The sequence below is a fragment of the Polyodon spathula genome, chromosome 1 (assembly GCF_017654505.1).
Source record: "Polyodon spathula isolate WHYD16114869_AA chromosome 1, ASM1765450v1, whole genome shotgun sequence".
NCBI classification, from domain to species: Eukaryota; Metazoa; Chordata; class Actinopteri; order Acipenseriformes; family Polyodontidae; genus Polyodon; species Polyodon spathula.
This window is the reverse complement of record NC_054534.1, coordinates 31,536,845-31,549,589: the sequence shown is the minus strand read 5'-3', so window position 1 is coordinate 31,549,589 and position 12,745 is coordinate 31,536,845. Positions and strand designations below refer to the sequence as shown.

The 12,745-nt window shown below is 36.8% G+C and overlaps 1 protein-coding gene across 1 annotated transcript in view; it reads right to left on the bottom strand.

Annotated features, from left to right (window-relative positions):
• Positions 1-10,191, bottom strand: part of LOC121317269 (A disintegrin and metalloproteinase with thrombospondin motifs 3-like) — a 101,610-nt gene extending 91,419 nt beyond the window's left edge. Inside the window, exons 1-3 of the mRNA XM_041253019.1 lie at positions 9,885-10,191; positions 9,210-9,234; positions 8,219-8,637 (exon numbers count right to left, since the gene is read on the bottom strand). Coding sequence (XP_041108953.1) covers positions 8,219-8,637; positions 9,210-9,234; positions 9,885-9,953 — 513 coding nt within the window. The 5' untranslated portion in view covers positions 9,954-10,191. The remainder of the gene's footprint in view (positions 1-8,218; positions 8,638-9,209; positions 9,235-9,884) is intronic.
• Positions 10,192-12,745: the final 2,554 nt, after the last annotated feature.

Sequence of the window (12,745 nt, the reverse complement as noted above, 5' to 3'; positions counted from 1 at the left end):
CAATCCTATTATACACAAGCAGCAGTGATCAATAAAATAATGCCTGGTCTAATCCATGTCATAAGTAATTTATGAATAATGCTTAGATAAATAATGCATGAATGTATTTTTATTTATGTAAGACTGTGTTTAACAGATTACATATTGTATTTAAACCACCTTTTAAACTATCATATTCATTCTCAAGAAAAAAGAGACTTGGATGTTTGTTTGTTTTTTCTGTCAAAGTTGGAATCAGCAACAGAGGCTGGGGTCCCTAAAAATAGGCTTACATTTTATTTCATCTTGCCGAACACAAAATTCTGCCTGATATTGACAACGATGACACAAATACAATGTTTATTTTATTATTCATTACATATGTTACTATTTACAAAACTGCTGGCTGGTTTGTGGAGTTGGTGGTCACAGCCTGTGAGTGATTAAATAACTATGAAATTGCTATTGTACTCACATACACACGCAGTCTTCACTAAAGTCCCAATTTGTAGAGGGTATGTTTCACTGTAGTCCACAGGATGAAACTGTTAGGTGGGTGGTGATTTTTTTTTTTTTTTTTTAATTAGCAGTTGTAGAAAAATGCTTCAGCAAGTAAAGTAGAATCTGCCAGAACTGCCGGATGCTGAATCTACTACTTTGGCAACTAATGAGAGCATAGCAAATACAAAAGAAAGCTGGGAGACTTCATATAAATGGATTTGAATATGTGAAGGATCGCCTTCCGGTTTGTCAGAGTCCCCAGTGAATGTTTTACTTTCTAAACACTGCAATAACAGTTCTGATTGCAAAGCATCTACACTATAATTTAGCAGAACAGTTGATTTATTTTTCCACCGTTGGTGCTTAAGCCCTGGAGCACTCACAGAATCGCCACCTATGCACCTATTAGCAGTGATTAAAGCTTGTTTTCCAAACTAATTGTCGCTTGCCAGTACTGTATTGATATAAGAAAAATTTTAAAAAGGTTGTTTCAGCTTCCAATCACTTAAAATATGCTGATGATAATGTAAACAACGTCAAGCTACAAAGAGCGAGTCTCAAACTTTAAATGTGTTACTGTTGTTTATTGTCAAGAACTCAACATTATTATGAATATACTAGAGATGGGACAAATATCTGAATATTCAAAAGAATATTTTTTGACATGTATTCAGATAAAAAAAATCAGATGTTCTTATTCACTATAAATGACAACAATACCTTGCACTTATTTACAGTCTCACCAGAATTTGCGCTGCAGTTTTTATATATATATATATATATATATATATATATATATATATATATATATATATATATATATATATATATATATATATAGTACTGTGCAAAAGTTTTAGGCAGGTGTGATAAAATGCTGTAAAGTAAGAATGCTTTCAAAAGTAGACATGTGAATAGTTTATATTTATCAATTAACTAAATGCAAAGTGAGTGAACAGAAGAAAAATCTACATCAAATCCATATTTGGTGTGACCACCCTTTGCCTTCAAAACAGCATCAATTCTTCTAGGTACACTTGCAAACAGTTTTTGAAGGAACTCGGCAGACAGATTGGCCCAAACATCTTGGAGAACTAACCACAGTTCTTCTGTGGATTTAGGCAGCCTCAGTTGCTTCTCTCTCTTCATGTAATCCCACACTGTGGGGGCCATACCATCACTTCCAGGACTCCTTGTTCTTCTTTACGCTGAAGATAGTTCTTAATGACTTTCACTGTATGTTTGGGGTCGTTGTCATGCTGCAGAATAAATCTGGGGCCAATCAGATGCCTCCCTGACGGTATTGCATGATGGATAAGTATCTGCCTGTATGTCTCAGCATTGAGGAGACCATTAATTCTGACCAAATCCCCAACTCCATTTGCAGAAATGCAGCCCCAAACTTGCAAGGAACCTCCACCATTCTTCATTGTTGCCTACAGACACTCATTCGTGTACCGCTCTCCAGCCCTTCGGCGAACAAACTGCCTTCTGCTACAGCCAAATATTTAAAATTTTGACTCATCAGTCCAGAGCACCTGATGCCATTTTTCTGCATCCCAGTTCCTGTGTTTTCGTGCATAGTTGAGTCACTTGGCCTTGTTTCCACATCGTAGCTATGGCTTTTTGGCCATAAGTCTTCCATTAAGGCCACTTCTGACCAGACTTCTCCGGACAGTAGATGGGTGTACCAGGGTCCCACTGTTTTCTGCCAATTCTGAGCTGATGGCATTGCTGAAAATCTTCCGATTGCGAAGGGAAGTAAGCATGATGTGTCTTTCATCTGCTGCAGTAAGTTTCCTTGGCCACTGCATCTACGGTCCTCAACGTTGCCCATTTCTTTGTGCCTCTTCAAAAGAGCTTGGACAGCACATCTGGAAACCCCTGTCTGCCTTGAAATTTCTGCCTGGGAGAGACCTTGCTGATGCAGTATAACTACCTTGTGTCTTGTTGCTGTGCTCAGTTTTGCCATGGTGTATGACTTTTGACAGTAAACTGTCTTCAGCAACCTCACCTTGTTGGCTGAGTTTGGCTGTTCCTCACCGAGACTTATTCCTCCTACACAGCTGTTTCTGTTTCAGTTAATGATTTTGTTTCAACCTATATATATATATATATATATATATATATATATATATATATATATATATATATATATATATATATATACTGGTCAAAGTGTGCATGTGACAACAATATCCCAAGCACTCCACAAATCTGGCCTGTATGGTAGGGTGGCAAGAAGGAAGCCATTACTCAAGAAAGCCCACCTTGAATCCCATTTGAAGTATGCAAAAAAACACTCAGGAGATTCTGTAGCCATGTGGCAAAAAGTTTTGTGGTCTGACGAAACTAAAATGGAACTTTTTGGCCTAAATGCAAAGCGTTATGTTTGGCACAGACCCAAAGAACACCATCCCTACTGTGAAGCATGGTGGTGGTAGCATCATGTTATGGGTATATTTCTCATCGGCAGGGACTGGGGTACTTGTCAGGATAGAAGGGAAAATGAATGGAGCAAAGTACAGAGAAGTCCTTGAGGAAAACCTGCTGCCCTCTGCAAGAAAGCTGAAACTGGGATGGAAGTTCACCTTTCAGCATGACAACACCCCAAAGCACACAGCCAAAGCTACACTGGAGTGGCTAAGGAACAAAAAGGTAAATGTCCTTTGGCCCAGTCAGAGCCCTGATATAAATCCAATCAAAAATTTGTGGCATGACTTGAAGATTGTTGTCCATCGACGCTCCCCAAGGAACTTGAAAGAGCTTTAACAGTTTTGTAAAGAAGAATGGTAAAATATTGCCAAATCCAGGTGTGCAAAGTTGGTAGAGACCTATCCCAACAGACTCACAGCTGTAATTGCTGCCAAAGGTGCTTCCACTAAGTATTAACTCAGGGGGGTGGAGACTTATCCAATTATGATCTTTCAGTTTTGTATTTGTAATATATTATTTTTTTCTCAATAAAAAACTTTTTTCCCCTTAACAGTGTGGAGTACAGTGTGTAGAAAAAAAAATCATAATTTAAATGCAAGAAACTTTGAGGCACTGACACAACAAAATGTGAAAAAGTTCAAGGGGGTGTAGACTTTCTATAGGCACTGTGTGTGTGTGTGTATATATATATATATATATATATATATATATATATATATATATATATATATATATATATATATATATATATATATATATATAAAACACAGGACCAACACAGCAACTCTTGAGCCTCTATTTAAAAGTTTTAGACAGCAAAAAGTAAACAAACCAGATTATGCCCGCACGGATACTAGCCTCTATGGGTAACCATCTGGGACAAAAACGCTTAAACAGTACCCAACTTCCTGAAAATGTTGGGTAGTGATTTTTATATAGATTGTATATATTATATATTTTTCTTGCAACTCTATGTTATCTGGAATCTAATAAACAAAAACCAAAACGGTGAGTTTTTTACCCCTTCATTTTATGCCATTTCCACGTTTGTTTTATTTGAAGTGTTTAAAGTTAAATTTCAGTTTTCATTTGCTTGTTCAGTTACAAAAAGGCACAGGTAAACCTCAAGTTATTACTTTATGAAAGCGATTCTATGGCCACTGTTTACTGGGAAGAAACGGCAATGGCAAGGAATGAAATGGAAAGGCATTGTTTGTTTTGTTGTTAAATCACGGGGGTAAAGTAAGTCCTACACAACTTATTCTTTACTCCTGGGATATTTTTCTATTTTAACGTGTTACATATTGTAAGGTCTTGCTGTAAAATAAAGGCACACACACAGGGCCACAACCACACCCCATGTCCCTGCTGCTATGCTGTCTCTGTCTGCATTCAGAGCAATATATCGGCTTTTATTACTTTTTGAAAAAAACGATCAAAATATTAGAACAAATATTTCAATTATGAGAGAATATCTGAATATGAAAATCCTGTGTTCATCCTAGCACTAGAATATATTGTGTTATTATGTTTTAAGCAACAAGCAATATTGGACTAATTGACTACTGAGAAACAGACATCAACTAGTCCTCATCAGATTTAATTCGCCTTGGGCGAATGGGAGAGTGTGAGTTTCTAACCCTGTCTCTGTGTAACCAACATTTTACAGTCAACATTATAAGTGGGGGCCCTGTGGTTAATAGCTTTGTTTCACTGCTTGATTCTTTATACTTTAATATATGTGTGCAGATGTGCAGATATAGGCAATGCAGATGCTGGGCGTTTACAGTACCTGACAAACAGCGGATGGGACAAGGTACTATACATGTAGGGATACAACTAAAGCTAAATACATGGCAAGGGGAAATTCATCCAGATTGAACCACTACAACATTCAGAGACAACAGGTGGAAAGAAGCAAAAGCACCAGCCAGCACTTTCAAACTTTGTTCACATCAGAATTTGTCAACCCTACCCATCAAGAACCCAAAACCAGTAATTAAACATTTATGTTCAGCATGCATTGTTTTCCAGTGCAAATCAGCTTCCAGAGAGCTTTTGAAACAGCTTGTAGCTACAGGTATTGCTTTAGAGTCAATGTTCCTCATCATCAGACTGCAGTACAACTATAAAGCAAATAAAACCAAAAAATGGTTGAAACAAAACACTAGATAAATTAAAGATACTTGACAACAAGGGTTAAAGACGTCTGGTACAGAAAATGGCAAGCCAAAATGGTCAGGTCAAGATTTACAATAAGTTGAAACCACTATCAAGATTCAAATCTGTTCTGGTACCACCAACATGAGAACTGAGTACCACCAAATCAACAGCTCTACTTGCTCTGGTCAAAATGTGTTCTACAAAGTCTGACCTATGATTGTAAACAGAAGTAAACATCATATGGCTCTCCTCAAGATGGCATGACCTAACCTTTCAATTTAATCAAGAGATCATGTAGAATAAAAGTCAACTGGCTTTATCAAAATCAGACACTTAGGTGCCAAGACAGCATACACCCTACAGGTAATTGCCTCCTCAGCTATCCTCCCGCCGATGTAAGTAGTTAATCTGTTCTGTACTGTACATCTCACTAAGATTTCTCTGAAGCAAAAATACGTCTGCTTTATAAGTAGTATTTCTGATTTTCAGCTTGCAAGACTAAACAGTTCTATGAACACAACCATCAGCAAAATAGAAATAAAATAGAAATTGACAAGCATGACAAAACATACACAGATAAACAATACAGAGCCCAATACAAAACACATCTGTTTTTTCAAGGAACAGTATGGTGTAATGCTTTATGCATGCTTGCATGTAACAGGCCTGTAAATGCAACAAGTGGAATTGTGCACTGCAGAAAGCAGTGGGGTGAGGAGATAGGGGAGGTTTCCGGATGTACTATGAAAGCCCTGGACTGGAAGGGCTTACTTTCCCTGGTTTAAAAACCCCCATTAATTCATTTTCATATCTGGATACCAAGGACTGGCAAACTATCACACATATTCTGCTGTTTACCATTGTAAAGGCATTCTAAAGCACAGTATAGTAAAAAGTTCAGTACAGCAAAAAACTAGTGAAACACATAAAAGCACAAATATGCCTGGTAAATCTAAAGGACACTATTTAAAAGCCAAGAAAATCTAACTCATCCAATTCTAAATGTCACTCACATTGAAAGGGAACGACAGCAATTCATATTTATTCAAAAACATACACTAGGTAGAATGAGGCATAGAGCTGGAAGTTCGGAGGACACTGTGGGGTACTGTGGGCTACACAGCACCAAGGATAGTATTAGCACTCGCTGCAGAAGTGAGAGGTACTGTAAATTAGAATTTGAACTGTCACCTCCAACTGACATATGAGTCAGCGTTTTATAAGTTAACAAACCTGTCTTGCTGTTTTTACACTTGACTGAAAAATGATGTGTTCCAAGCATTCTCACAGATTGGAACAGGGCTGGATTAACCTATACACAAATAATGCTACAGCGCAGGGTCCCCAGCAGAACTGGGGCCCAGGTGAGGTCGACGTTTTTGGGACATTTTACAAAAACTGCATGTGGTCGGCCAGGCCCACACACATAGGAAGAGAGCTGCACAGAAACTTTTTTTGATTTTTTATTTTACTTTATGGTGGCTAGGCATTCCTTTTTGATTACGGCATACTTGCTCTCATGCAAGCAGCTTCCTGCTAATGTATAATACCAAATGCTCCACTCCCTCTACCTCCTGCGAGAGATCCATCCCTTGCCCTACGTCAGAGGCATCAGTCTGCAGGATAAAATGTATGAATCTGGTTCAAATTACACATTCATTTATTTCAGTTTTAGGGTCAATTTAAAAACATGTCCTTGCTCAAAAGTCCACAGTTTGCCTCTTTCCATTTTCGAAGCTTTTGTGCACGGGAATCGTGAAATTAGCCCAATACCATGCTTTTTCAATATTCTTAAGAAATAAAAATAATTTCATAATTATTATTTGTATTTCATACAAAAAAAAAAAAAAAACGCATTAACTAAACTGTACAGCTCTAATATTGCTGTGCAGTGATTGTCATGTGACTACAGTATTTGCAATCTAGGCAGGAAATTAAAATACTATACACTGTAAATAAGAAAATGTGTGTGAGCAAATATTCCTTTTGAAAAATTGGACAACTGAAAGTTACTTAAATTGTTAATTACAACACAGTTTCACAAGCTATTGTCCATAGGGCCCCCAAAATATGGGTTAGCGTAGGGCCCCTCCGTCCTTTAATCCGGCCCTGGATTGGATGCTACCACCGACACCACAGAAACCATGCCTTCTGCAGCTGACTGCCATCCTTTAAATAGATAGCAAAATGATTTTTTTTTTAGCTATCTGACATTTTGAGACTCTATTTTTTTATATAATAAATCAATGCAGGTTTTCCTTTAATTAAAAACAGAAATGAAGCAGAGGAAATGCTTGTAAGATACAGCTGATTAGATTCTAAATTTAGCCGTTGTGGGGGGGGGGGGTACCAGTTGGGAGCCTCTGTTGGGTGGTGGTAAGGAAAAAATATGACATTTAACAGAAGGGACACCACCAAAGTAATTTTGTTGGACAAGCAATAATAATAATAAAGAGAAGCTGTGTGCTGTATATGAAAAGTTGAAACAAAGCATTGTTATTGTTCCTGTATTCTCACTGGTCCTTCTATCATTCACAAGTTCAGCAGTCAGTCTCTGTGCCAATGACCTCAAGTGGTGCCCTTAGATAAATCACAGCAGCAGAATACAAATGAAAAACACTTCAAAACATGCTTCAAATTTCTTACTTTAATTGCTAAAAAATATTACTTCTAATGAAGCAAACACACATGTACCAATAACCAGGATTTGTAAGCATTTTTGACTCATGCACAGTACTGCAGTGACTGAAGATAATACTTAATTACTTTTTTTCTGAAGGATTTGAAATGCTATACTGCAAAGCGTGGGAAGTTATTGACTCGTTTAGGGTTCAAATGAAGCTCCTCAGAGTGTTTCGATGCAGGAACAATTCGATAATACAACCCCAGTACTTCTAACTAGTATTAAATCTTGCCCTAACTGAATCAATGTAATCCAATTTTCAATTTTAAATCATCTGACACATGCATTCTTTAAAACTGTAAATATCTGTGACAAATTTAATTAATTACTTATTTGAAATACAGGTTTCCTGTGTGTAACAAAACTATTCTTAAGCATACAGTATAACAAAGTACTTACATGACACTTTTTGTATACACATTTCAAATGCATCATATTTAAGAAAAAAACACCTACCAGTCCATCACAGTTGCTAATGGCAACTGTCGCACCAGGGATGTCTGTTATGTCTCCAATATAAGCACAGTCTGTTCTAAGCAACTCTTTCTTCACTATCCTTTCTGTCCTATAGGGAGTGTGACTTCCATTCTCCACACCGGTTCCATTCTCAAATTCCCCACCCTCTTCATGCCACTCTACGACAGCTCCTGGAGCAACCAGCCTGCTGTTGAGGTGAAGGCACAGATGAAACTCCCTCCCAAAAGCAGTGACATTAAAAAAGAGCTTCTTATTTTCACGGTCAGCATCTTCAGATACATCCCTTTTGATTCGTTGCTTGTGGCTAGCTGAAAGACGATTTGATAAGTAGCGTCCTTCTGAGTCAGTACTAATTGGAGTTACCAGCCCATACTCTCTCAGGCTCTTTTTTAGGAAATCTAAAAAAAAAAAAAAAAAAAAAAATAATAATAATTTCAGCCAAAACACCACTATACTTTTAAACATGTATTTTTTTAAATAAGGTTCAAAAGTACTTGTAATACAGTTAAAACATATGTCTCATATAATTAACATGTTAATATAGAGATTCTAAAATATCTGAAAGAAAAAAATAAGTGAATCCACTATGACTAATTATCCTGTGTTTAACAAGCTCTTTAATGTATACCGTGATCTGTGGTCAATATAGCAGTGAAAGGAACTTTATAACCCTGAAACAGACTTCATTTCAAAGTAAATTTCCTACTTGGTTATAAATTTGAAAGATGGCTTGCTAACAGGCATGTATCAAACACACATAACGTATAAACCTTTGAACAAGTAGCATAGGTCTGTTTCCATCAGATTCTTAGCAATACTGTTAAACAAACTAACAACAAATTTAGGAAAAACAAACCAAACAGTGTTAGCAGAGATTCCCTGTGATAATACTGCTTGATTCAGATACATACTGTACACATGGGAGTGCTGCTTGCCAACAGCCCAGAAGTACCATGCCCGTTAATCTTACCTGTTTTATCACCTATTTTGCCAGCCTGCAAATAAACACAGAAATACAAAGTAAAAAAGATGCGAGTTAAAGCTGAAATAAAACTCATTCAATGAGAATTACTCTTCAATTTAGACCCATGGTAGGAAAGGGCTTCTGACAGACCTGGCAGAAATTCAAAATGTGAACTTTCGCTTTCACGTGTTCCACAGCCACAGGAGACAGTGGCAACAGCTAAAATCAAAATGTGATTACTATAAAGGCTTCTTGATTACCAAATAATTGGGATAAAAATATGGGAGACAATAACCTCATTCCTATCTGAACGTAATACTAGCTACACTGTGTATCTAGCAAGTTGTAACTACGGTGCTAAAAACAAATTGGCTACAATTAGCTACATAATTTGGAAAGGAAGTAAGCAAAATACAGTATTAAACATGCAACAAAAAGTATACATTTCGTCTAATATTACAAATAGTATAATAAGTGACTATTTCCCATGTTTCACCTTGAGAATATTAATCAGAAGTACACTGCATTAGTGACAAGTCAAAGAATAACGTTACTTAAAGTATTTTTGAGGAAAACGCATATAAATATCGATCTTCCAAATGTTTAATCAATACAGTGTAGACAATACAGTAAACAAAAAAATACATCTGTATAAAAATTTAAAAAATGAGTTTATTTTACCTTATCAGCTGAAGTCAAATTCACTACTATAGTTCCAGCTACAACAAACCATAGTGACAGGAGAACCATCACGAGTCGTTTTCACTTAAAAAGAAACAAAATCCTACAAAAGCTAAAATGTGTTTTTATCTCTTCAGCAATAATGCTTTAAATCCTTTTCTTAATCAATGTTTTACAGTTCAGTTTATCTGCAACGGGCCTTTTCCGCTGTTGCAGCAGTTGGGTCAGGATATTCTATTTCTTAAGGTCTGGAAGTTGTTAGTAAAAGATCCCTAGTAGATTGTTAGTTTTAGCCCTGCTGTTTCAGAGCAGCGTCTGCACTTAACTGAAGTCAGATCGCTCTCCGTCTAATAAACCACAGACCAGCCCACGCTGTGACGTCACACTCCCTTCCAGTCACTCACAAAGCAGCATTTTTAATCCAGCTGGACTGAATGGCCTGAGTTTTGAAAGCAGTAACCCCAGGGGTAAATAGTAAAGTTTATACAATTTGATGTTCCCTATTAGAGGATCAATTTATCTGAACACTACAGTATAACGGAGATACCCACAGGGGGTAGGAAGGAGCCACCAAAAGAGAGGCCTTTTGATGTAGCCTTGCTGTAGATTATACATCTGGATTCATATAGTAAGTACTGGCATGGTTTTGTAGGGATCTCCTTATCCCTTATTTACGTTTTGCTATTATTATTATTATTATTATTATTATTATTATTATTATTATTATTGACAAGTATTAGTGTTAAGATTTACCCAAACAAGACAGACAGACACCAGTTAGCAGTAAGCTCTTTATTAAAAGCAGGTGAATCACCAGCTACCTGAGCAGTAAAATACAGCTTCATACTTTCATTCACAGCCACAGCTAGCCACTTGCTCCACAGATTAGCACTGTACTGAATGTCAGGGTGGCACACGCCAAAACACAAGTTATCAACATGACTGAGCTAACGATTTCTGAATTACATAACGCCATAACAATAAAATAAATGTGATAACTAATAGTAATTATAAACAGTGAGATAACTGTAATAGTTAACCTTTCCCCAAAACCCCATTGTCCCAGCCTATTTACATATTTTGCATATTCTTCTCAAGATTCCATCGGGAGGTGCTTGCTAGAGTGCAGTGTCCTGAGCTTCCTCTTGCAGGCAGCAAGTAACAGGTTATCAGTGCGTGTTACATTGCCCCCGCCTAACGTCCCATTGGTCTGTTGTCCACGGTCCGTAACAAAGTCCAAGAATTATGTAGAAAATCAGATAACAGTTTCTTGACATTGTACTGTAATTAGCTTTTTTTTTTCTACTTTTGCAAACTGATGGCAGTTACATTACTTCTTTAACACGCTTTCAATTAGTCAGAAGAATCCTAGAAAAGTTTAATAATTCAGTATTGCAGAAACATAACCCAGAACCACTGTGATTGATTGAAAACAAACCAAAATAGTATTTAATAAATAGCGACAACTAAAATGGTAATCAGTAACAAAAGGAAAACTTCCTGAAATCAAGAAATACTTGTTTCAAAATGTATAGAGGACCCAGAAATTGTTTAATGTGCAACTCTGGGATTGACTGTGAACAAACAAGTCATTTTGTACAGAAGTACATAGAGAATTGCATATCATCATCAGATGTGTTTGACGAGTGACATATTTCACATACAGTAGTAATTAATCCCCCCCCCCCCCCCCCAAAAAAAAACCTGCAAAACAGCTAGATGGTAATAATGACAGAAGCAGAGTGAGAGTTCTAAGATATCGTGCAATGTTCTTCATATGTTACACAATAAAGCACAGAACAATAAGAAATTGTGGTGACTTAATATATATGATTTTGCAATAAGACCCTCCACCATGCACATTGGTTATGGTGTGTAGTCCAGTACAAAGGACACTATTGCTCTAGATCTAGTATCATTGTTGAAGATATTTAGGTTCTTTGCTTCAATTTGCAATATACATAATTCATAAGATAAAAAGTTGCTTTCATGTACCTAATCTCTTCATGTGTTGCAAACTTGCTACAATGGACTTTTAGCAATCATACCATGTGACCTACAGCAACGGTACCAGGAAACAGCAGATCAAAAAATAACCAACCTAATTTCAGTTTAATAAAAAAGGGGACCAGTAATAATGTTAATGAATCTAATAAGAAGTACTAATTTTAAAGTACTGATTATCACTTCTTTAATTACTGCTTTAACAGTGAAAAGTGACACATGTAGGACTCGATTTACAAAGACCCCTGGCTATGCCACTGGTTAGAGTCACCTGGGTGTGTGTTTTGGACTGAAACACATTGTTTGTATCCCACTTTTTTCAGATGCTCAGCTTCATTGAATTAATACTGCGGAACACTTGGTACAAGCCTGCTACCCTAGCACTCATTTTGTTAATGTTGACTGTGTGTTAGCAGGGATTTATTACAGGAATACAAGAATTAATGTCAAAAAGATATGTTACGCTTTGTAAATTGAGCCCTCAGTATATTTCAATAGGTTTAGTGGTCTTAAAGATTTGATTTATAAAAACACAGGGTTGTTATATGTTTAACCAGTTGTTCAGTCAACAATTTTAAACCTCAAGGATTGTCTCAGCCGATGAGATTCCTAGTAGAACGATCATGACCCTACAGTAAGACCCCTGTAATGCTCACAGGACTTTACAATCTTAAACCTGTTTTAAAAAGCAACATACATTTCAAGCAGTCAACCTGATCCAGACGACAATATAACCTCCTCACACAAAAAACAAATTTTCAGTTTACAATAGCATTAATATTCGTCACATCAGTCATTACCTGTAGATAACTGACCTTGCCTTTCATCGTGTTTGACAAGCCCATGTTGAAACACCC